Genomic DNA, 21,428 nt, shown 5'->3' with positions numbered 1-21,428 from the left:
TTTGAACTGCGGCCCCCTGCGTAGGCAAATGCCGCAATAGTTTCGCACAGCAAGATCCCACAATGGAAAGTGAGCAATGGGTTCGTTGTTGACGGTGTTGTTAGGTCAGCTGTAAACGTGTTTTTCAGTCAGTTCTGGGGTTTTACTTGGAGCTGGTGTACTTGGTAACCGCCTTTGTCCCTTCCGACACGGCGTGCTTGGCCAGTTCCCCGGGCAGCAGCAGGCGCACGGCGGTCTGGATCTCCCGGGAGCTGATGGTGCTGCGCTTGTTGTAATGGGCCAGGCGGGAAGCCTCACCTGCGATGCGCTCGAAAATATCGATCACAAAAGAATTCATGATGCTCATGGCCTTGGAGGAGATGCTGGTGTTGGGGTGAACCTGCTTCATCACTTTGTAGATGTAGATGGTGTAACTCCTTCCTCGACTTTCGTCGCTTCTTGCCGCCCTTTGCTACCGGTTTCTTTAAGGCTTTCTTGCCTCCCTTCTTGGGAGCTGGTTTCTTCTCATCAACCATCGTCACTTTCAGACACAGAATGGGGTCAGCTGTAAAGTTGCACAGCCTGGGCATGGGTGTTAATTACATGTACTTAATGTTCGCTATTGCAAATAAACTCCCAAGAATGTCCCCTTGCCTATGGCTCCTTGTTATGATGAACAGTGTTTGTATCATTCAGATGTGAAACCTTGGTTCCTGCACAAGATAAAGGCAGGTGTCTTAGTTCAGGTCCTCTTCCCTGCACAGTGTTTAACCTTCAGACCAAAGTGATGGTCTTGCCTCACACTCAATGGACACATTACTGATGCCTGTGCCTCGATGGTGTCATTGCTGCCAGAATGGCGTGAGCAAGCATCACAGAGTTCCGTCACACTCTGTGTGCTCTCAGCAGCTTTGAGGTGGGGCTGGCCTCCCATCTCTTCAACATCTTTGACTGGTGATGCTGTACTCCTGATGGATGTCAGGACTGTTCCCACTGCATCTTGTCATCATCCTCCATGAATCTTGCAGCCATGAGAGCCTCCTGAATGCACCTGCCTCGTCTGGCCAGTGTCATGGCCTCAACGGCAGCTTCCTTGCTTTCAAGGATCTCATCATCATCATCCCTTTTGACGTCCTCCTCATCAGAGGATATGAGAAGCTCATCCATCTCCTCCTCAGCCAGGTCCTCTCCTCGTTGCAGTTCCAGGTTGTGGAGTGTGCAGCAAGCGACGATGATGCATGACACCTACTGGGGACTGTATTGCTGTGCACCACTGGACCTGTTAAGCCACTGGAACCTCATTTTCAATATGCCAATGGTTTGCTCCACCAAAGTCCGGGTGGCAGCGTGAGCCTCGTTATATTGTCGCTCTGCTGCAGTCCGAGGGCGTTGCACAGGTGTCCTCAGCCACGTCCTCTGTGAGTATCCCTTGTCCCTGGCAGCCAAGCCTTCAGCTTCTCTGGACCCTGCAAAGTATCAGGGATCTGAGACCGGCTAAGGATGTAGGAGCCATGGATGCTTCCTGGGAGTCGTGCGCAGACCTGTAGGATGAATATGTGGTGATCGCACACCTGTTGAACATTAAGCGAGTGGAAGCCCTTGTGGTTGACGTAGTTGACAGCTTGTTGCCACGGAGATCTAAGTGTCACATGAGTGTAGTTGATGGCACCCTGGACCTGTGGAAAACCACAGAGCAGTGCATATCCCAGTGCTCTTGCTTCCTGGCTTTCCTGATCTCGGGCAAAATGCTCAAAGTTCTGTGCCTTGGTGAAGATAGTGTCTGTGACCTCCTTGTGTGTGGAGGCTTGCGAGATCCCACACAGGTCATCTGTGGAGCCCTGGAGGGAGCCTCTGGCATAAAATTTGAGTGCCACTGTCACTTTCATGGCTACTGGCAGTGGACACCCTCCATGTCCCCAAATCCTGTGGCAATTGTAACCGACCAGTTCCCTAGACATGTGCAGTCTTCGGCGACACTGGTTCTCTGTCATCTGCAGGAATGACAGGTGCCGTCTATAGACCCTGGGTCTAGTGAAACACCTACAAGTGATGGCTCTCTGTTTATCTTCATCTGTGTGTGCAGCAGGCTCTGCCGCCCCTTCATCTTGAGGGAGGCGCTCCTCCCTTTGCCGAGCCAGCACATCCACCACTCTCTTCTTCTTCTCTGCTCCCTGTAAACCATGAGGCAGACCGCTAAATCACCAGGCTCCATGATCCTGATGTTCTCCTGCTGCAGGATCAAAGAAAGAGATGCGTGGACTAGCATAGGTGTCCTAAGAACCTCTCTTGGTTAAGTTTGAAGACCCCTACACACACGCAGGAGAGTGCTGACCACCACTTGGATAGCCAGTGTGTAGTGTGCTCATTGACTTTCCCAAACCCCACCCACATCTGCCCCAGTCCACTTGACCGATTGGCAGCAGCTTCAGCCACTGGACTGCGTGCTGTGCTCTCAGCTCAGGCACAGGCATTCTCCTAACCCTGTCTGTGAAGCTGCACTGTTAGCTTGAACCTTTATGGATACTGGCCCAAATCTTATTAAAGACATTGCAAGGGGCTGTGAGCGTCTCCACCAGCGACTGCACCATGCCCACCTTTTGCAAGGGATTGTACAACTTGCCCAGTCGGCCAATTGCTCTGCTGCTCCCTAAAATGCACATTAATTTGCAGTCTGCGCCTGAGGGGTGAAAAGTTCTGGAGCATTTGGTGGCACTTTCATGCTTCTGCGTTGCTTGAGTGGGCAGAAAAGCTTCAGAGGCCTGAATCCAAGCATGTCAATGGAGCTGCAGCTGAACGGTCTCAGCTGCATAAGAATGCTCACTTTTAACAAGCTTTTCCAAGTGTGTGGCCGCTTCCCTCACCACACTATCCCCCCTCACCCCACCCCCACCCCCCGCCCCTTCCTGGCATGTGCTTGAGTACTTCCTTTAGTCTGTGCTGCCTTGCACTCCCCTGACGCCCACCCCAAGCTGACCTGTACTGGAGTCCTTGCCCCGGCATTGCACGGAATGCCAGCCAGTAAAAAGCGACTAACCTGTGCCCCCCTGTGAATGCGTGCTCCTCTTCCTTAATGTCCTATGGGTGAGGTTCACGAGCTCAGTTCAAGATTGCGTGCGCTCACCTCCTAGTTCCCCACGAAGTTTAGGTCGCCAAGTGCACACCTTTTAAAGGCAGTCGTGAAGCACGCCGTTCTGAAGTCACATAGACGTGGGCTGTAAATTTGATGTTGGCGGATGATTCCAGTGAGCAGGACTTTATAATTAGATGCAAATGTATTAAAATGACATTCCCGACGTGCGTCGGTGGGAAACATGACCCACCATTGATGGGTGGAGCGAATGATCGCAAACCTTTGGCCATATTGTCACCCCCCCCTCCACCCCCCACCCACCATGACGCCCAATGCCAATGGGGCCAGGAAATTCCAGCCTCCGTAACGGGTATGTTATGGGATTGTTCTCTTTGTGCTCCACCCAGGGCAGGCTACATACAGCTGAAAACCCATAGCAACAAAATCAAGTGTATTTGTGATTTCTCACTCAAAAATGTAATCACAGAATGATAACAGCATGGAAGGAGGGCATTTGTTCTACCATTTCCATGCCAGCTCTGAGGGAGCAACTCGGCCAATCCCACTCTCCCACCTTTCTCCATAGCCCTGAAAATTTTCTCACTTCAGATAATTATCCAATTCCTCTTTGAAACTCAGGATTGAATCTGCCACCACCACACCCTCAGGCAACGCATTCCAGATCCTAACTACTTGCTTTGTAAAACAATTTTTTCCCTCATTCCACTTCAGGTTTTTTGCCAATCGCCTTAAATCAGTGTCCTCTGGTTCTCCATCCTTCCTGGAGCAATGTCTCCCTATTTACTCTGTCCATACTCATCATGATTTTGAACATCTCTATCAAGGGGAGAATTTTCTCCCTGTCAGGGGAGTTGGGCGGGAGCGGGCACGCAGCTGATCACCACCCACAATTGGCTGCGCGCTGCCATTTTACATGGGCGGGCCAATTAAGGCCCATCCAGCGTGATGTGCACTTGGAAGCGCTGAGCACTCCCTGTGCAGGCGGAGGGGAGTGGGCTGAGTCGGGGCCTGCGCTCTTTTGCGCATGCGCACGAGGGAGAGCAGAAATCTCCCTGAGGCACAGAGCTGCTTCAGGGAGATTAGTTTGATTTCTAAAAATTTTAATTAAAAGAAAATTAAGACATGTCCCTTCATGTGTCAGTGTCACGAGCTGGGACATGTCAATGAATTTTATTGAAACATTTTATTAAACTTTAAAAGCCTTCATGAAATCTCATCCCGCCCGTGGATGAGGTTTCATGATAAATGTGAAGGCCGCCTGGGCTCTGCACCAACCTTGGGTGGGCAGCTCAGTTAAGTATTTAAATTGATATTTAAATGGCCTTAACAGGCCTTTGACAGTTCGGTGGGCGCGCAGCCGACTCTGGTGCGTGCCCGCCGACCTGAAGATCGGAATGACATGGGGTGACGTCAGTACATACGCCCATGTCACCTCGCATCATTTTACGTGTAGGCGAGCGGGGCCGCCCCCACACGCCAACCTGAAGATTCTGGCCCAAATCTCCTCTCAACCTTCTCTTCTCTAAAGAGGACAACCCCAGCTTCTCCAATCTATCTGCGTAACTGAAGTCTCTCATTCCTGGAACCATTCTTGTAAATCATCTCTGCATCCTCTTCAGTGCCTCCACATTCTTCCTAATGTGTGGCACCCAGAATTGGACACAATACTCCAGTTGGGGCTGAACCAGTGTTTTTATAAAATTTCACCGTAGCTTCCTTGTTTTTGTATTCTCTACCTCTATTTATAAATGCGATGTCATTTTTTAAACCACATTTTCAACTTGTTCTGATACCTTCAATGGTTTGTGCACACATACCACCAGTTCCCGCACAAGTTTAAAATTGTATCCATGATTTTATATTGCCTTTCCCCATTCTTCCTGCCAAAATATATCAGTTTACGTTTATTTGCATTAAATTTCATCTGCCATGTGTCCGTCCATTCCATTAGCTTGTCTATGTCCTCTTGAATATTATATTTAATATTTAAGGTGAATCAGTTTCTTATCCAATATGTTTATGAATACTATAGTCCATGTTTAGAATCTTTAATACCTTCTGTAACTTGCACGTAACTAAATAATTTAATCCTTAATTCGGCCAAGCACACACTTCTTTTGGGTAATGTATCATTTATACAAGGCTCTTGCTTAAGCTTGCAGCATTGCCTCAATTTTCTCACCTCTGAATCAGGACATTGAGAGAGTTGAAGTATTGCTCCAAAGACTTTAGCACAAAATCTACAGTACAGAACTGATGGAGAAATGCACTGTCTAAAGTGACATTTTTGGGATGTGTTGTGCGTTACGAAAGTCAACTTACCTCGGAGTTGACAGTGGAATTCGGGAACTTCAACTCTCGGTGAATCTCAAAGCTTTTGCACATGTGCAGTTCTGCAAATTTTACATTCTTTGGTCACACGTGCTAGTGAGTTGGTGCTTGAGTACATACTTGGGAATCCAGGGAATCGGAATCTCGGGAGACAAGACTGAAACCCTGTGAGGTAGGCCATCCTTGATGCCGTCTGAGTTGGAGTGACCTTTGGATAGAATTCCAAGATCTTCAAAGGTGAAGATGGGAATCCCTTATGAGAGAGGCAGAATTTCGGTGAGATCGGTTGACTCACAATATTTACTGAAGCCTGGGTGGGCTGTTGAGAAATCCATGGACTCTGTCTTGGTTGCACCCATCATTTGTTGTGTACTGTGGTGAGTCCAACCACAGTTCGTCTGTTAATTCACATGTACTTCGTACTTACCCTGAATGTTAGGATATAAGATAGATATTGTAAATTATTTTATCTTTCTGACCTTGTGTAGTGAAAGTTTATTTTTGTTTGTTCAAAATCTTGTGGCTTTATTCTATTAGCTAGTGTCTTGAATCTCAGACTTGGTCTATTTGAAACAAAACATTATTGGTTCCCAACTGGATCTTACCAATAAATTGGGGGTTTGGTCAAGGATCATAACATGTTAAATTGAGGCCCCAGCTTCATGCCCTCTCAGGTGGATGCAAAAGACCCTGTGGCACTATTTTGACGAAAAGCAGATGATTTCTTTCTAATGTCTTTGTTAATATTTATCTCTCAACCAACTAAAACAGATTATTTGATTATCTCATTGGTGTTTATGGGACCTTGCGTTGAATTGACTGCCATAATTCGTTATATTAGAACAGTGATTCCTCCTCCAGGTACCATGCCCTTAGAGGGTGTTGGCAATGACCATGGATTTCCATTGGATTGGTCCATGATTATGCTTGGCAAAGCACTGCAGTGGTTTGCCATTGCTTTCTGCAGTATGGCCGACCAGGAAAATTTCCCATTCTTACTGCCTGCCATCAGGCATATTGGAAGGATTTACAGGCTGATAAATCAACCTGTTTGGCCAAGTTATGAATGCACCTTCTGTGGCCATCAAGTCCTGGCATGGGATTTGAACCTGGAACTTCTGGGCAGAAGAAGGGTCACTACCATTATGCCACAAGACCTCCCTAGTGATTACACTTCAAAAACACTTCATTGTCTGTAAACCACTTTGGAACATCATGAAAAGCAATACATAAATCCAAGTCTTTGTTTTTTCTTTCTCACACATAAGCTGCATCATTTACCTTTTATAAAATGCTATTAATGTCACATTTTATTATATCAACTAAACTGACGCAAATGCCTGCATGGAAACCTCTAACATTTGGAAAATTGTTACACTAAAAAGCTCTTCAAAATGACATGCCAAGAAGTGGTCCGGTCAAAATTCTGCCCTAATATAAAATGATAGACAAGTACCCTGATTCTAACTCAGACCAGCAGTCTGGCTGGTTGGTGGGGGTAAGGTGGGTAGTGAAGTGCACCAACCCGACCCCCCACCATGAGTTATGGGCCTCAGCTGCACAGGAAAAGATCCCAGCACTCAAAAAGGTTGGAGGGACGGAGTCGAAGAGGTTCCCGCGGTATTGGAGAGGACTGAACTTTCCTTGTGGGGCCTGGCAAGGAGCACTCTAAGGGAGTGGACACTGTGGGCAACCATTATGTCATTAGAGACAAATTTGCATATCTAAAGAAGGATAACATCAGTTTCCAGTTGGTGGCTCTCTTGCTTGCTCAGAACAGCAGTTTAAAATTGAGAACCCCTGGAGAAGAGTAGAGTTTGGTGGTTAAATCCCATGGGCAATTTTAACTGATTATCAGCCTGGATTCCACTGGATAGAGAAAATCATCCTAAAGTAACTTAAAACCCTTTGTTTATGTAGGAATGAATCAGCCTGGGCTCTATAATTGCTTCATCCCATTCCAGATTCCTTGGGTATGTCCCTTCCCACCAAAGGGTGGCCACCCCAGTGCATAATACATAGTCAGGAGGGTGTGGCCCTGGATATTCAATATTGACTTTGAATCAATATTCCCTCTAATTTTTTCCATCTGTGTGCCCAATGAGTTTTGCAATGTGCACCAATATCAAGGCAAAGTGGATATGTGTCAGCATGGAAACAAAAAGTACATATATATAAATATATGTTTTTAAGAAGTTACCATAGTATGAAAGAAGAACAAATAGACCCCCAGCCATTAACATAGTAATATGGTGTCTAGCTAACCCACAAAGTAGGTTTTCGGAGCAATACTTCAACCCTCAATTTTCTGATTCAGAAACTGAGCCAATGCTGAAAGCTTAAGAGAGAGCCTTGTATAAATGTTACATTACCCAAAAGGTGAGTGAATGTTTGACCAAATTAAAGATTGAATTATTTAGTTACATGTAAGTTAGAGAAGATGTTAAAGATCTACACATTGACTATAGAATTCATTCACAAATTAACAAGAAACTGATTCACCTTAAATATTGGTGATCATTCGAACTCAAGACCTCTAGGTTTTATGGACTAGAAGATAATTTATTGTACCAAAACCACTACACTATCATACATGAGGGAGGCATTTGTTAGTTTGTATATTGTAGCTTGTATTTTAATCATTTGATAGAACAAAAGCTGAATTGGTAGCGATGGCTCAAGACCAGACAAGAATCTTTTGTCTCAATCTGACAAACTCAAAATAGAAACAGCTGAGGAAGTTTGCCTTTGGAATTGATAGAAAATGTGGAAAAGCCAACTTTTATCTTTTCAGATTATTGATTGTTTTCTTTACTTAAAACTGCTACGAGGAAAATAGCTCAGTCATTTCTTCACATGAACAAACATAATCAGGCAGAGGTAAAGTGTCTCTGAATTTGGAGAGAGACCGTAAAATCCCACCGGTGTAAAATTCCGCCCACAGTGTTCCTGCAAATTAAGTGGGTCAAGTGTCAGTAGGGAAACATTTAGGGGACAGTGATCATTCTTTCACAAGGTTTAGGTTGGCAACGGAAAAAGGCAAGCAGCAATCCTGAGTAAAAATAACTGATTGGTGCGGGGAAAATGTCAATGAGGGACAAGGACAGATTTGGCTCAGGTAAATTGGAATCGAAAGATTGGCGGAGAAAACTGTAACTGAACAAGAGGAGATAATTTAGGTACAATCAAGATACCTTCCTACAAGGGGGGAAAGTTAGGCTAAACAAATCCAGAGCTCCCTGGATGGCAAATGAGATAGAGAATATGTTGCAGTAGGAAAAAGGTGCATATGACAGATGTTTAATAGGTGGATATCCATTCACTGAATCTGGCAGCAGAAGATATCCTGTGAATCCTGTGAAAAATTACTGTTTTATTGCTAAACTATAGTTCAGTACAAATACCAGTTTCCACTCTACTCTTCTGGATTCTTTCCCTATCCACAGCAAAGCTCACTCACTGTGGGGTCGGGTGGGGGGAAACCCAGCTCTTAAGTACAGGCTTCAATGAGCATCATCTGCTTTCAATTCATTCTGAAGCTTGTCCTGGTTTACTGTTAAAGGGACCTGCCTTGTCATCAGGCAGATAATAAAATTGAAATCATGCTCAATATGAAAGGTTCAGAGGAGAATTGAAAAATAAACAAATCAGAGAAGCAAAGATAGGTCATGAGAAGAGACTGGCAGCTAAAATAAAAATGAATCCAAAAGTCTTCTATAGGCATATATATTGTACAAGGGTAGTAAAAAGTGAAGTGGAGCTGAATATTGACCTAAAAGGGGATTTACGCATGGAGGCGGCCTAGGCAGTCATACATTCTCTCTTCTCTCCATTCGAGGTGCCAGCAGGAAGAGGATAAGGCCAGACTCACACCAGAAGTAAGCCCCAGCCCCGAGGACACCTCGGAGGAGGAAGAGGACTACTTCACGCCTGCACAGCCATCACAGCATTGACCTGCACCTCTACCAGCCCAGAGACACACACCTCGGTGGCTCATATATCTAGCTTAGAGTCGAGCTCACACTCACACAGATACATGTCGACAACAGGAGGAGGCATTGACAGCTAAGATCTCTGGCACTCAGTGGACAACTGGAGAATAGGCCTCTGCTAAGTCAGAGTCAGATGACCAGCCTCTGGAAGTGGCCATGGAGAAGATGTTGGAGTATCAAAGGATGCAGAGGAACATCAGGCAGAGGTGTCAGAGACCATCAACAGAGTAGCACGAGAGGCAGAGGAGTCTGTCTGCCTGATGTCATAGCTCCAACATGCAAGTGCGTGGAAGTCTCCATGGGGAGAATTGCAGACGCCATGGAGACCCTGGTTTAGCAGATTGGCCTGAGATCTTCCGCAGTGGCTACATGAGAAGGGGATGGGGCACCTCAGCCTCCCTGCAGGTGCCCTTTCTCCTCAAAGAGTGAGAGAAGGGCCCTCGGGCATGTAAATGCACCATTTACAAAATATACAGTTGGCAGTAACTCGCCAACGTTTTTTTGACAGCTCCTTCCAAACCTGCGAGCTCTACTACCTGGAAGAACAAGGGCAATAGGCAAATGGGAATAATGCCACCTGCAAGTTCCTCTCAAGTTACACGCCATGCCGAATTGGAACTATGGCCAGGATTTTACATTGGTCGGGCAGGCTCGGCGGGAGTTGGGGGGGCAGGAATCCGACTGCCGCCTGAGATCGGCTCCTCACCGCCATTTTACGCGGGCGAGCCAATTAAGGCCAATGCGCGACTGCAGCATTAGCGAGAAGGGGCTGCTGGGGATGGGAGCTCAATGTCCGTCGGATCCAATGGCGACCCGGCAGCCGATTCAAAAGTGGCTGCGGCAGCCATGTGAAGGCTGCCATTGAGCGGACGACCCTTGTTATGGAGAACCTCAGTGCTGAACACGGCAGGCGGGAGGGCAGGTCGGCGGAGCAGTCGGACCCGCGTTTTTCTGACGAGTGTCTCACTGCCCTCCTGGAGGAGGTGGCAGCACGAGATATACTTGTCCCCAGGGACGGGAGGAGGAGGCCACCCCCACCTCACCAAAAATGCCTGGGAGGAGGTGGCATCCAGGGTGAGCTCCCATGATGTGGTGAGGGGCACATGGGTGCAGCGCCATAAGGGGTTCAATGATCTCCTGCGATCGGTAAGGGTGAGTATCGCGTCGGCATGGGTCACTTAGCACAGCAGTTAGGAGTGGCCACCCTCCTCCCCCCATACCGGACCTCAGAGCTCTTACAGTGTGAGTGGCAAATGTCAATGAGGCAGCATCTGGTCAAGGGCGTTGAGCCCTGACTGCTTGGGGTCAGTGTCTTGCGGCTCCAATGTCACAAATCGGCTGAGCCCTGCGAGGTATTCCCCAGGTAGGGTTGGCCAGGCTGCAATGGCAGCGCAGGTACAGGGTGGACTGATCAATGCTCCTGTGTCCTTTCAGGAGAAGACATCCCATAATAATGCTGAATGGTTGTGGACTGGCGGAGGAACGCCCCACCTTTTAATCTTGACCAGATAGAATCAGGAGGCCCTGGAGCTGGAGAGGCGCCATGCGCCGAGGTCAATCAGCCGCGGTGAGGTTAGGGTGTCACAGGGAGTTAGAGTGCAATACACTGAGGTCAGAATGTCTGTAATAGCAACCATTCCACTATTGTCTCTATATTGATGTGAGCCTCGAACAAGGAATCCCCATTGATAATGGAAAGACGAGGGCACCCTGATCCGGGTGCCAGGCATGCACAGTAACAGTGTAACAACTTCAACCAATGACATGTCCTTGTTCTTGCTTTAAGGCTCACCAGAAGCCTGTTGGGGTCAGGAGCTTGAAGGCCCCCTTCTCACCCCAGCAGACACAGAGGAAACGCGGCAGCATCACACCCTCTCAGTCAGGCAGGCACCAGCACAGATACCAGCATCTCAGTGGGCATTAGATCATCAGATAGTATCTCGGTGCACAGCGGTGAGGCCACTTCACACTCGCTTGAGGTTTAGGCGGAGGCAGAGAGTGCCCAGGGCGCCAGCAGTCGGAGGGCTGCTGGGAACCAGGAACATGCTCAGTCGACAGCTGATGATGGGCCTCTGGAGTCGTCCCTGAGGCAGCAGTTGCTGAAAGTACAGCAGGATGTGTGGGAGGATCTGGCGGAGATACATGAGCGAATGCGTGTCATAGTTTCCGTTGTGGAGGAGTCTGTGCAGAGCATGAGCAATGCAATGACCCTCATGGCCGAGCGCAATGCCTCCTCCATGGAGAGAGCGGCGACTCTCATGGAGAGGCTCCTCCAGGAGCTGAATCAGGGCTTCCTGGGGATGTGTTCGGACCTGCAAGCCCTCATACTGGCAATGGTCTCAGGTGGTCACTGCCAGTGTGTGAGATGGATTGGGCGCCCAGTATCCCAACTAGGTGCCCATCCATCAATGGTGAGCAGGGAGGTCCAAAGCGACCTGACATTGGCGCATGAGCTGCTTGTTGTCCCTGCAGACTCCTCTCCAGGTGCTCCGGATGATGGCAGCAGCTCCTCAGCCCCTCTGCCAGTGACGGTGGCATCCAGTGAAGCTGCAGCGACTGGGGAGATGCCAGCCGTGGCACTGGCTGCTCCCTCCAAGGCAGGGCCAGCACAGGCTCCACGGGCCAGAGGACGCCCACCAAGGTCATCAAAACCAACAGGACAGCAGAGTGAGCAGGCTGTCTCCAATGCCAGTGCCAGCGAGGGGGGAGCACCCAGATGGAGCACCCGCAAACGAAAACTTATGGCACCTTAAGCACGACACGGGCTTATCACTGGTGATATTTTTTTCCCCCAATTTTACGTTAATTATTAGTAGCTGTGATGGATAACAACTTTCCGTTTAATTTGTATTATGTATGCCAGGAACCACAGCATTAAATGTGTTTCTGTTCAACAAGCCTCTCGGTGCTTCATTAGTTCTGCAGGTGAAGGGTAACCCTGGATGTTATGAGTGATTTGTTTGTCATTGAAATTTATTGAAATGGTACATAGTGCATGTTGTTCACCAAGCAAATGTTCCTGTCAGGTATCGAGTACGGAGCCTGCAGCCCTGGCATATGGTGGTGGTTCATCTTTGATAGACTAGCTGAAGGAGTGTTGGATCAAAGCCTCCTGGGTGTCCCTGCCTCCCTGGAGGTTGCCCAGATCAGCATCTATCCCCTCAGTGTTCTCCTGAGCGTGCTTGTCCTTAGACTCACTATTGGTCTCATCGTCTGCTGCCAGAGTCGCTGCGTCAACATCTTCTTCCTTCACTGCGTCCCCACTTTCCAGAGCCAGATTGTGGGGAGCGCAGCATGCAACCACTATCAGTGACACACGATCTGGGGGCTATTGGAGTGCACCCCCTGAACGGTCCAGGCATCGGAAGTGCTTCATAAGAACACTGATGGTTCTCTCTACCACTGCACTTGTGGAGGCGTGGCTCCTATTGTACCGCTGCTCGGCCTCTGTTTTTGGATGGCGGAGAGGCGTCATGAGCCACCTTTTGAGGGGATAGCCCTTGTCACCCAGCAGCCATCCATCCAGTCAGGCTGGAGCACTGAAGAGCCCCGGCACCTGAGAGTGTCTCAGGATGTAAGCATCATGGCAGCTGCCTGTGTACCTTGCACAGACTTGCAGAATCAGCATCCTATGGTCACACACTAACTGCATGTTCATGGAGTGGAAGGCCTTCCTGTTGACAAAGGCACCGGGCTCACCTGCTGGTGCCTTGATGGCCACATGTGTGTAATCGATTGCACCCTGGACACGGGGGAACCCAGCAATCGCAGCAAAGCCTCTGGCTCGCTCTGTCTGGCTGACCTCGTCCATACGGTAGTGAATGAAAGTCAATGCACGCCTGAACAGAGCGTCTGTCACCAGCTTGATACAACTATGGACAGCTGATTGGGAGAATCCACAAAGATCACCCACCGATCCCCGGAAAGAGCAGGAGGCATAGAAGTTGAGGGCCACTATGACCTTCAGCACCACTGGCATGAGGTGTCCACCCACACACTGTTGGAGCTGATCTCAGGGCCGGTCATCTGACAGATGGAGGTCATGGTCTCCTTCGAGTGGCAGAGCCTCCTTCAGCATTGCACCTCATGCATATTGAGGTAGCTGCATCGCCGCCTGTAAACCCTAGCAGCAAGATAGTGGCGTCTTCTGCGGTCCCTTCCGCCTTGGACTTCCTGTTGGCCCTGCACCCCTTGTGCCTGCATCTGTCCTCCCACAGGCAGCTCCTCTGCAGGCTGAATAGAGACACCTAGCCTCCTCCCCCTTCTGGCCCTCTTTTCCACCTCAGAGGAGGTGCCTCCAGCAGAGACTACAATTCCTATTCCCAGGGTAAGGGAAGGCTGTCTGATACCTGGAAGGCCCCAAGTGTTGTGACTCCTCCGGAGTCCTGAACTGAAGCCTCTTATTTCTGTCAAAGCAGCTCTGAAGCGAAATGAAGTTGTCCTGTTTACACAAGCAAGCAGCAGCAAGCTGTTAGCTAAAGTACTAACAACTCACATTAGCGAGCCCATTCACCCCTCGTATCCCGCCCGTGGATGAGGTTTTTGAAAAAGTGGCCTACCCGCCTGCCTGTGTGACGCCCTGAAAATCGCACGGGCTACATAAAACCAAAGGCAATTGGTCCCGCAAGGGACTTAACTGGCCCGTTAAATAATGGTGGGCGCGCCTCTTCCTCATAGCGTGCCCGCCTAGTGAAACATCGTGAAGGTATGCGGTGACGTCAGGACGCACGCCCGACGTCATCACGCGCCATTTTACGTTCCAGTGTCGCTGGATTAAAAACCTGGGACTCCCTCCCTCAGAGTAACACTACATGACTTACAACAGATCAAGGCAGCTCACCACCACTTTCTCAATGGCAATTTGGGGTGGGAAATAAATGCTGTCTTTGCATACCGTGAATGAATAAATAATCATTTTAGAAATTATTGTCTGATATTGGGAAATGTGTTGGGAGAATTAGATTAAGCTTGATTGAACAACCCACTGACACTTAACATCACTGCCTAAACTTGCACATTAAGAATGAACCTGCTGAGCATTTCCAGCATTTCCTGTTCTTATTTAAGAATGGACACTTTGGCAAAGTACTGGAGGGCCTTTGGCGCCAATGGATCTCTCGCCCATCATCGGTGAGTGGGGGAACAGCAGAGAGAAAAAATGCAGATCAGGCATTGGTAATTAGGTCATTTTAAATGTTAAGTGTAGGAACTGAGGACGACCACAGAAGTGCAGGGCAACTATAGATGTGAGAACTGCACTATGAGTGAGTGAGAACTGGAGGCTTTTTCAGAAAGTCACATTGTTTAACAAATCACTTTAATATTTCAGCAACAAAATGGAATAGCTCTTGAAAGCAAATGATGCTTTAAAATGGTTGGGCACTGGCACCCAAGGTAGTTATTTTAGCTTTGAATTATTTTTTCCAATTCCAGTTCAATTTGGCTCAGACATGCAATCAATAAATGTATCCCAATGATCATCAAAGGGCATAGAGGGATTGTTTAAATAAAGAGAACAAGAGTGTTTTTTTGTTGATTAGCTAGCTCAAATGATTAAACAGAAGGGATTTCAAAATTTAAAAGAAAACCAGATCACCTGCCAAGCAAATTACATGGCACCAGTGCTATGATAAAAGTCATTAGCAAAGCTAAGCTGTCTTTGATTTGAATGATTTAATTAGTTGAACTAATGTAACTACTAGCAAAAGCCTATAGAAAAAATTCAGCCAAATATTTACAGTGAGCTGACATTACGATCTGAAAGACAGACACTTTTCAGAGACAAGTAAAGCCCTACTAATTAAATTCGTAATTGAGTACTGATCTATACTGAAATGCGAAATGGGCTAGCCTTGCTAATTGCTGCACTATACTCACAGCTTAGATCAAATATTGTCTCTCTCTCCATAGTGCATTAATATAAATCAACTACACTCTTTAAAAAAGGATTCCAACATTGGAATTAGATTCAATTCAATAAGAAGATTTCTTTAGTTATCTAACAGATAAATGATACATAAATAATTTTTATAGCTGTTTACAAAGTTACTTCATTTATTTTGCCGTTTGAATGCTGTGCGCCCAAATGAGATGACATATTGAGATTTTCCTTATCAAATAGGCAATTGGTGAAAGATAACAAGAGTAATTAAAATGTTACATTAAAGATTACACATTAATTGTCCTTATCCTTTATTACTGTTGTTATCCTGCAATATTTTGTCAAAGGAAAGGAGCTACGATTTTGTCAGTCTGGCCGGGATCTATCCTGGTGTCTGGGGAAGGTGCATACAGGCCACAAATGGTCCATAATCAAAACAAGAAGGCACCATGAGAAACCCCATCAATAGAGATGGATTTTCTTCCCTCTGATAGCACTGACTTTGGGTTAATTACTTTACTGATTTGCCTTATATAGTTCCTCCTGCAAGGTAAATGGGTGTCATGAAGAGGTTTTGCAATTCCCACTGCTGCTTGAAGAGAGCGCTAAAATAATTAAAGAAACAATTATAGGATAAAAGGAAAAAGAACAATCAGCAAATTGAAATGCACCACCGACACCTTAAAATGTATTTATTTTCAGTACGTATTACAATGTTTCAGGCAAATCCATGCAATTATAATAATTAACATTTCTTGTATGAGCTAAGATAGTCTATTCTTATGCGCAGGATAAAATGTAAATAGTAGTTAAGGAAAAAATAATGAAAAAGGAAACAGAAGAGTTTAAAGAAGACACTTACCAATAACATAAGCGAGGAGGAGCGCTAGTGTTACAGTAATGGCTGTTGCACTCAGTGCTGTGCACTTCCAGTTGCAGCACTTGTAAGGTTTGTTGAAAGTGAAGGCAGGTCTGGAAAAGGTACTTCTAGGAAGGGGTCTCGGAGGTGGAGAATAAACAGTATTGGAGGTCAAAGGATAGCTTGGATTGGTGGTACCATAGAGGCTGGATGTACCAGATCCTGGTTTAAATAGGAAATGCCTACAGAAAAAGAGAGAAAGAGATTAAACAGGATTGAATGAAAGATATAGGTCAAGACTCTTAATGTTTGGCTTCTGTCCCTCATACATCTACACAATATTAACACCTTGATCACAATCTGAAAAAAAAAATGCTGTTTCAACTCTCCTACAATAACATTGTATTTGAAGAGAATCTTTTTCCGTTTTTGACCTTTTCAGGCAGTGTTAATGGAACCATCTCCCATTTGCCTGAATATAAGAAAACTCGAGGACAAATAGGGTCATTCCTTCCACTGAAGCACATCCTCCTGGAACCCCAACCCTCCTGTGATAGCGTCCTACTGTAATATGAACATCACTGCTCTTTATGCCTCAACTACCACACCTTGGTGATTGTTCTGAACATTTATCACCTTTGAGTAAAATGTGAGTACCAAAGGTCTGTTTTAAAATTTACATTTCATTAATTTAAACTTATGTTTTTGGTGCAACTTTCCTGGCTTAATTTGGAGTAATTTATTCATTCAAAACAATATTCTGTTAACGTTAGTAACATCACAGATCTGCTGAAAGATCTATGTCAGGACTTCCACAAATAGCTTAGTTCAAGCTTGATGGGAATGTTGAGAACTGAGATGGAGAACACATTAATTCACAGCCCATTTCCTCCCTAAAGTAAATAAATAAATAATAGGGGAGAAGAGAAAAAAATAATAAAATCAGCATTTGTTCCACTTTTTATCTGAAATATTTACATTTATAGAAAGTAAACATCAGTAACACAGAGAATTCAGTTTTATTCCTGGCAGGAATCTTTACTTATGAAATTCAATTGCAACTTTAATTGTACTAAAATACAACCAATGACAAACAGGCTGTTCTCTCAAAGATAGCCATATTTTAACAAACGACTCAATTTGCATTTATACGGAAGCCTGAACATAGTTAAATGTCCTAAGGTGCTTCACAGGAATGTATCAGGAGGGAAGTTCAGAGCCGAGACAGTTGAAGGCATGGCCATCAGGTGGTAGATAGTTTAAATTCAGATTAAATTCAGCTCATGTTGTTCCGTTGTTTAAAAAAGGCTCCAAAAGTAAACCAGGTAATTACAGGCCAGTGAGCCTGACGTCAGTAGTGGGTAGATTATTGGAAGGTGTTCTGAGAGATCGGATATACAATTATTTGGACAGCCAAGGGCTGATTAAGGATAGTCAGCATGGCTTTGTGCGTGGTAGGTCGTGTTTAACGAACCTTGTAGAGTTTTTTGTGGAGGTTACCAAGAAAGTAGATGAAGGAAAGGCTGTGGATGTTGTCTACATGGGCTTTAGTAAGGCCTTTGACAAGGTCCCACATGGGAGGTTAGTTCAGAAGGTTCAGACACTTGGTATCCATGGAGAGGTTGTAAACTGGATTTGAAATTGGCTGTGTGGGAGAAGACAGAGAGTGGTAGTGGATGATTGCTTCTCAGACTGGAGGCCTGTGACTAGTGGTGTGCCTCAGGGATCTGTGCTGGGACCATTGTTGTTTGTTGTCTATATCAATGATCTGGATGATAATGTGGTAAATTGGATCAGCAAGTTTGCTGATGACACTAAGATTGGAGGCGTTGTGGAGAGCGAGGAAGGCTTTCAAAGCTTGCAGAGGGATCTGGACCAACTGGAAAAATGGGCCAGAAAATGGCAGATGGAATTTAATGCAGAAAAGTGTGAGGTGTTGCATTTTGGAAAGACAAACCAAGGTAGGACATACACAGTAAATGGTAGGGCACTGAGGAGTGCGGAGGAACAAAGGGATCTGGGAGTTCAGATACATAATTCCCTGAAAGTGGCGTCACAGGTAGACAGGGTTGTAAAGAAAGCTTTTGGCATACTGGCCTTCATAAATCAAAGTATTGAGTATAGGAGTTGGGATGTTATGGTGAGGTTGTATAAGGCAATGGTGAGGCCAACTTTGGAGTATTGTGTGCAGTTCTGGTCACCTAACTACAGGTAGGATATCAGCAAGATTGAAAGAGTGCAGAGAAAATTTACTAGGATGTTGCCCGGTCTTCAGGAGTTGAGTTACAGGGAAAGATTAAACAGGTTAGGACTTTATTCCTTGGAGCGTAGAAGAATGAGGGGAGATTTGATAGAAGTTTACAAAATTATGAGGGGTATAGACAGAGTAAGTGCGAGTAGGCTCTTTCCACTTAGATTAGGAGAGATAAACACGAGAGGACATGGCTTTAGGGTGAAAGGGGAAAGGTTTAGGGGGAACATTAGGGGGAACTTCTTCACTCAGAGGGTGGTGGGAGTGTGGAACGAGCTGCCATCTGACGTGGTAACTGTGGGCTCACTCTTAAGTTTTAAGAATAAATTGGATAGATACATGGATAGGAGAGGTCTGGAGGGTTATGGACTGGGTGTAGGTCAATGGGACTAGCGGAATAATATTTCGGCACAGACTAGAAGGGCCGAATGGCCTGTTTTTCTGTGCTGTAGTTTTCTATGGTTCTATGGTTCTAGGTTTGCCCAGGAAGACAGCATAAGAGGAATGCAGACACCTCTGAAGTTTGTGGGGCTGGAGGAGATTACAGAGATAGTGAGGGGAGAATGGGTAAGGAAGGGTGAGGCCATGGACAGACTCAAAAACAAGGATGAGAATTTTAAAAATTGAGTTGTTGCTTAATTGAGAACTAATGTAGGATGGCAAGAATAGGGGTGATGGGTGAACAGGTCTTGGTGTAAGTTAAGACATGGGCAGCAAAGCTTTGGATGACCTCAACTTTGTGATCAGAAGTTGTTGGAGTAATTGAGACTAGAGGTAACAAAGCCATCAACGAGGGTTTCAGCAGCAGATGAACTGAAGCAGGTATGGAGTTGGGCAACATTACAGAGGTGGAAATAAAACAGGCAGTGTCTTAGTGATGTCATAAATGTGGTTGGAAGCTCATTTCAGAGTCATGGTTGTGAATGGTTTGGTTCAGCCTTAGACAGTTGCCGGGGAGAGACTTGAGGGCCACAGAATGGAGTTTATGGTGGGGACCAAAGATGTTGGCTTTGATCTTTCCAGTATTTAAGTGGAGGAAATTTCTCCACTTAACATCCAATACAGTTTGTTGGGCAGGGAACATGATAAATCAAAGGCAGTGCAGGGGTCGAGATCGAGGGGGTGAAGTAGAGTTTAATGCCATCAGTGTACATAGTGAAACCTGATGTTGGGCAGAATTTTGCCCTTGATGGGCGGGCGGGCCCAACCGACTCGGCGGTGGGCAGGCAGCCAATCCCCGCTGCCGAATCGGGCCACGCCGCCATTTTAAGTGGGCGGGCCAATTAAGGCCAGCCCAGTGTGATGCCTGACATGAAGCGCTATGTGCTTCCTGTGCGGGCGGGGGGGATTCCCCAAATGCGAGAGTGTGCTCTTTCACGCATGCGCACAAAAGAGCGCACATCTCCCTGAGGCTAAGTGCTGCCTCAGGGAGAGCGCTGAAAGTTTTTGAAACTTTAAAAATAGAAAAATAACAAAATCATTCACATGCCCCCCTCATGTGACAATGTCACACGAGATGGGACATGTTAATAAATATCACAAAAACTTTATTAAAGTTTTTTAAAACCGACATGAAACCTCATCCCGCCGCTGGATGAGGTTTCATGTTTTTTCAGAAGCCCGCCGGGGTTCCTGGCCTGCCCACCAACCTTAAGGTTGGACGGGCAGGGCCTTTAATTGATTTAACTTCCCTGTCAGTGGCCTCAATTGGCCATTGACAGGTCAGCAGGCAGACAGCTGATTGCGCTGTACCCCCCGCCTTCCTGAATATTTAAATGGGGCGGGATGACGTCGGGGGTTCTGCCTGATATCATCCCGCGTCATTTTCGCATCGGCGAGCGGGCCCTGCCCCCAGCTCACCGACGGAAAAATTCTGCCCATTGAGTTTTTGAATGACATTGCCAAGGGGCAGCTTATAGATAATAATTAGGAGGAGGCCAAAGATAGATCCTTGGAAGCAGTGCGGAAGTGGGAAGAGAAGCCACTGCAGGTGATTTTCTGGCTATGACCGGACAGATAAGAATGGAACCAGACGGGGACAGTCCCATCCAGCTGGCCAAATAAACTGCAGTGAATTCATTGGCTCTGCTTCTAGACACAGATTATTGTTGGAGGAATAGCAAATGGGGACAGTGAAGTTGGAAAGTTGACATAACAGCTCTGAAACTGGAGAAAGCTATTTAAAACATCTTTGGTGCCTCCGAGTTGCTGCAAACTTCATCAAAAGCAGTTTTTAGATTTGTACATGTTGCAACTTGTTCGAGTCTGTTTTATAAGCTTCTCTAGTCTGATCATCCCAGATCTAGGAAAGGGTCATACCTGAAACATTCTTACTCTTTCCATATTCTGGCTAACATTTTTTTCACAGCAGTTTATGTTTTCCTTTCCATTTTTCTGTTTTATTTTCAAAAAAACCTGCATTTATATAGCACCTTTCATCAGCTCAAGGTGTCCCAAAGTGCTCCATAGCCAATAATGTGCTTTTGAAGTATAGTCACTGTAGGAAATATGGCAACTAATTGCTCACAGCAAAATACCACAGACAGCAATGACCAGACTGTTATTGATGCTAGTGGAGGGGACAATATTGGCCAGGACTTCAGAGAGAATTTCCTTATGCTTCTTCAAAGTGGTGCCGTGGAAACTTTTATGTCCACCTGAGATAGGACAGCCGGCACTGGAGGCCATCAAAACCGGACGCCGTAGCAACACACCGGGGATGATGTCATCACATTTGGAGAATCAGCACCATTCAAGAGACAACAGGGGTGGAAGATGGGTAGTGGGGAGGGGGTGGGGGATGTATGAAAACAAACCAATTGTTTGGGTCCCTGTTGTATCAAGGCTGCATACATGTAAAGGAATGAGCGGAGGGCTCTGTCGATGCTGCTTTACTAAGCCAAGTGGACTAACACCCAAAATATGGGATATTAAGCCATCCAGCACCATACTGTGATCAGTCCGGCTAAACACTGGACTGTCCAGTATGAAGCTAGATATCTGGCCACCCTAACTTGGCAAGTGGGGCTTCAGTTTAACGTTTC

The 21,428-nt window shown here is 46.3% G+C and overlaps 1 protein-coding gene across 1 annotated transcript in view; it reads right to left on the bottom strand.

The window, feature by feature from the left end:
- The window catches only part of tenm1 (teneurin transmembrane protein 1), a 1,283,715-nt gene that overhangs the window by 290,922 nt on the left and 971,365 nt on the right, over nucleotides 1–21,428 (bottom strand). Inside the window, exon 5 of the mRNA XM_078547452.1 lies at nucleotides 16,137–16,375. Coding sequence (XP_078403578.1) covers nucleotides 16,137–16,375 — 239 coding nt within the window. The remainder of the gene's footprint in view (nucleotides 1–16,136; nucleotides 16,376–21,428) is intronic.

This window comes from Cetorhinus maximus, chromosome 8, assembly GCF_964194155.1.
Source record: "Cetorhinus maximus chromosome 8, sCetMax3.hap1.1, whole genome shotgun sequence".
In the NCBI taxonomy this organism is placed as follows: domain Eukaryota; kingdom Metazoa; phylum Chordata; class Chondrichthyes; order Lamniformes; family Cetorhinidae; genus Cetorhinus; species Cetorhinus maximus.
The sequence above is the reverse complement of the archived record's forward strand: the minus strand, read 5'-3'. Positions and strand labels throughout refer to the sequence as shown.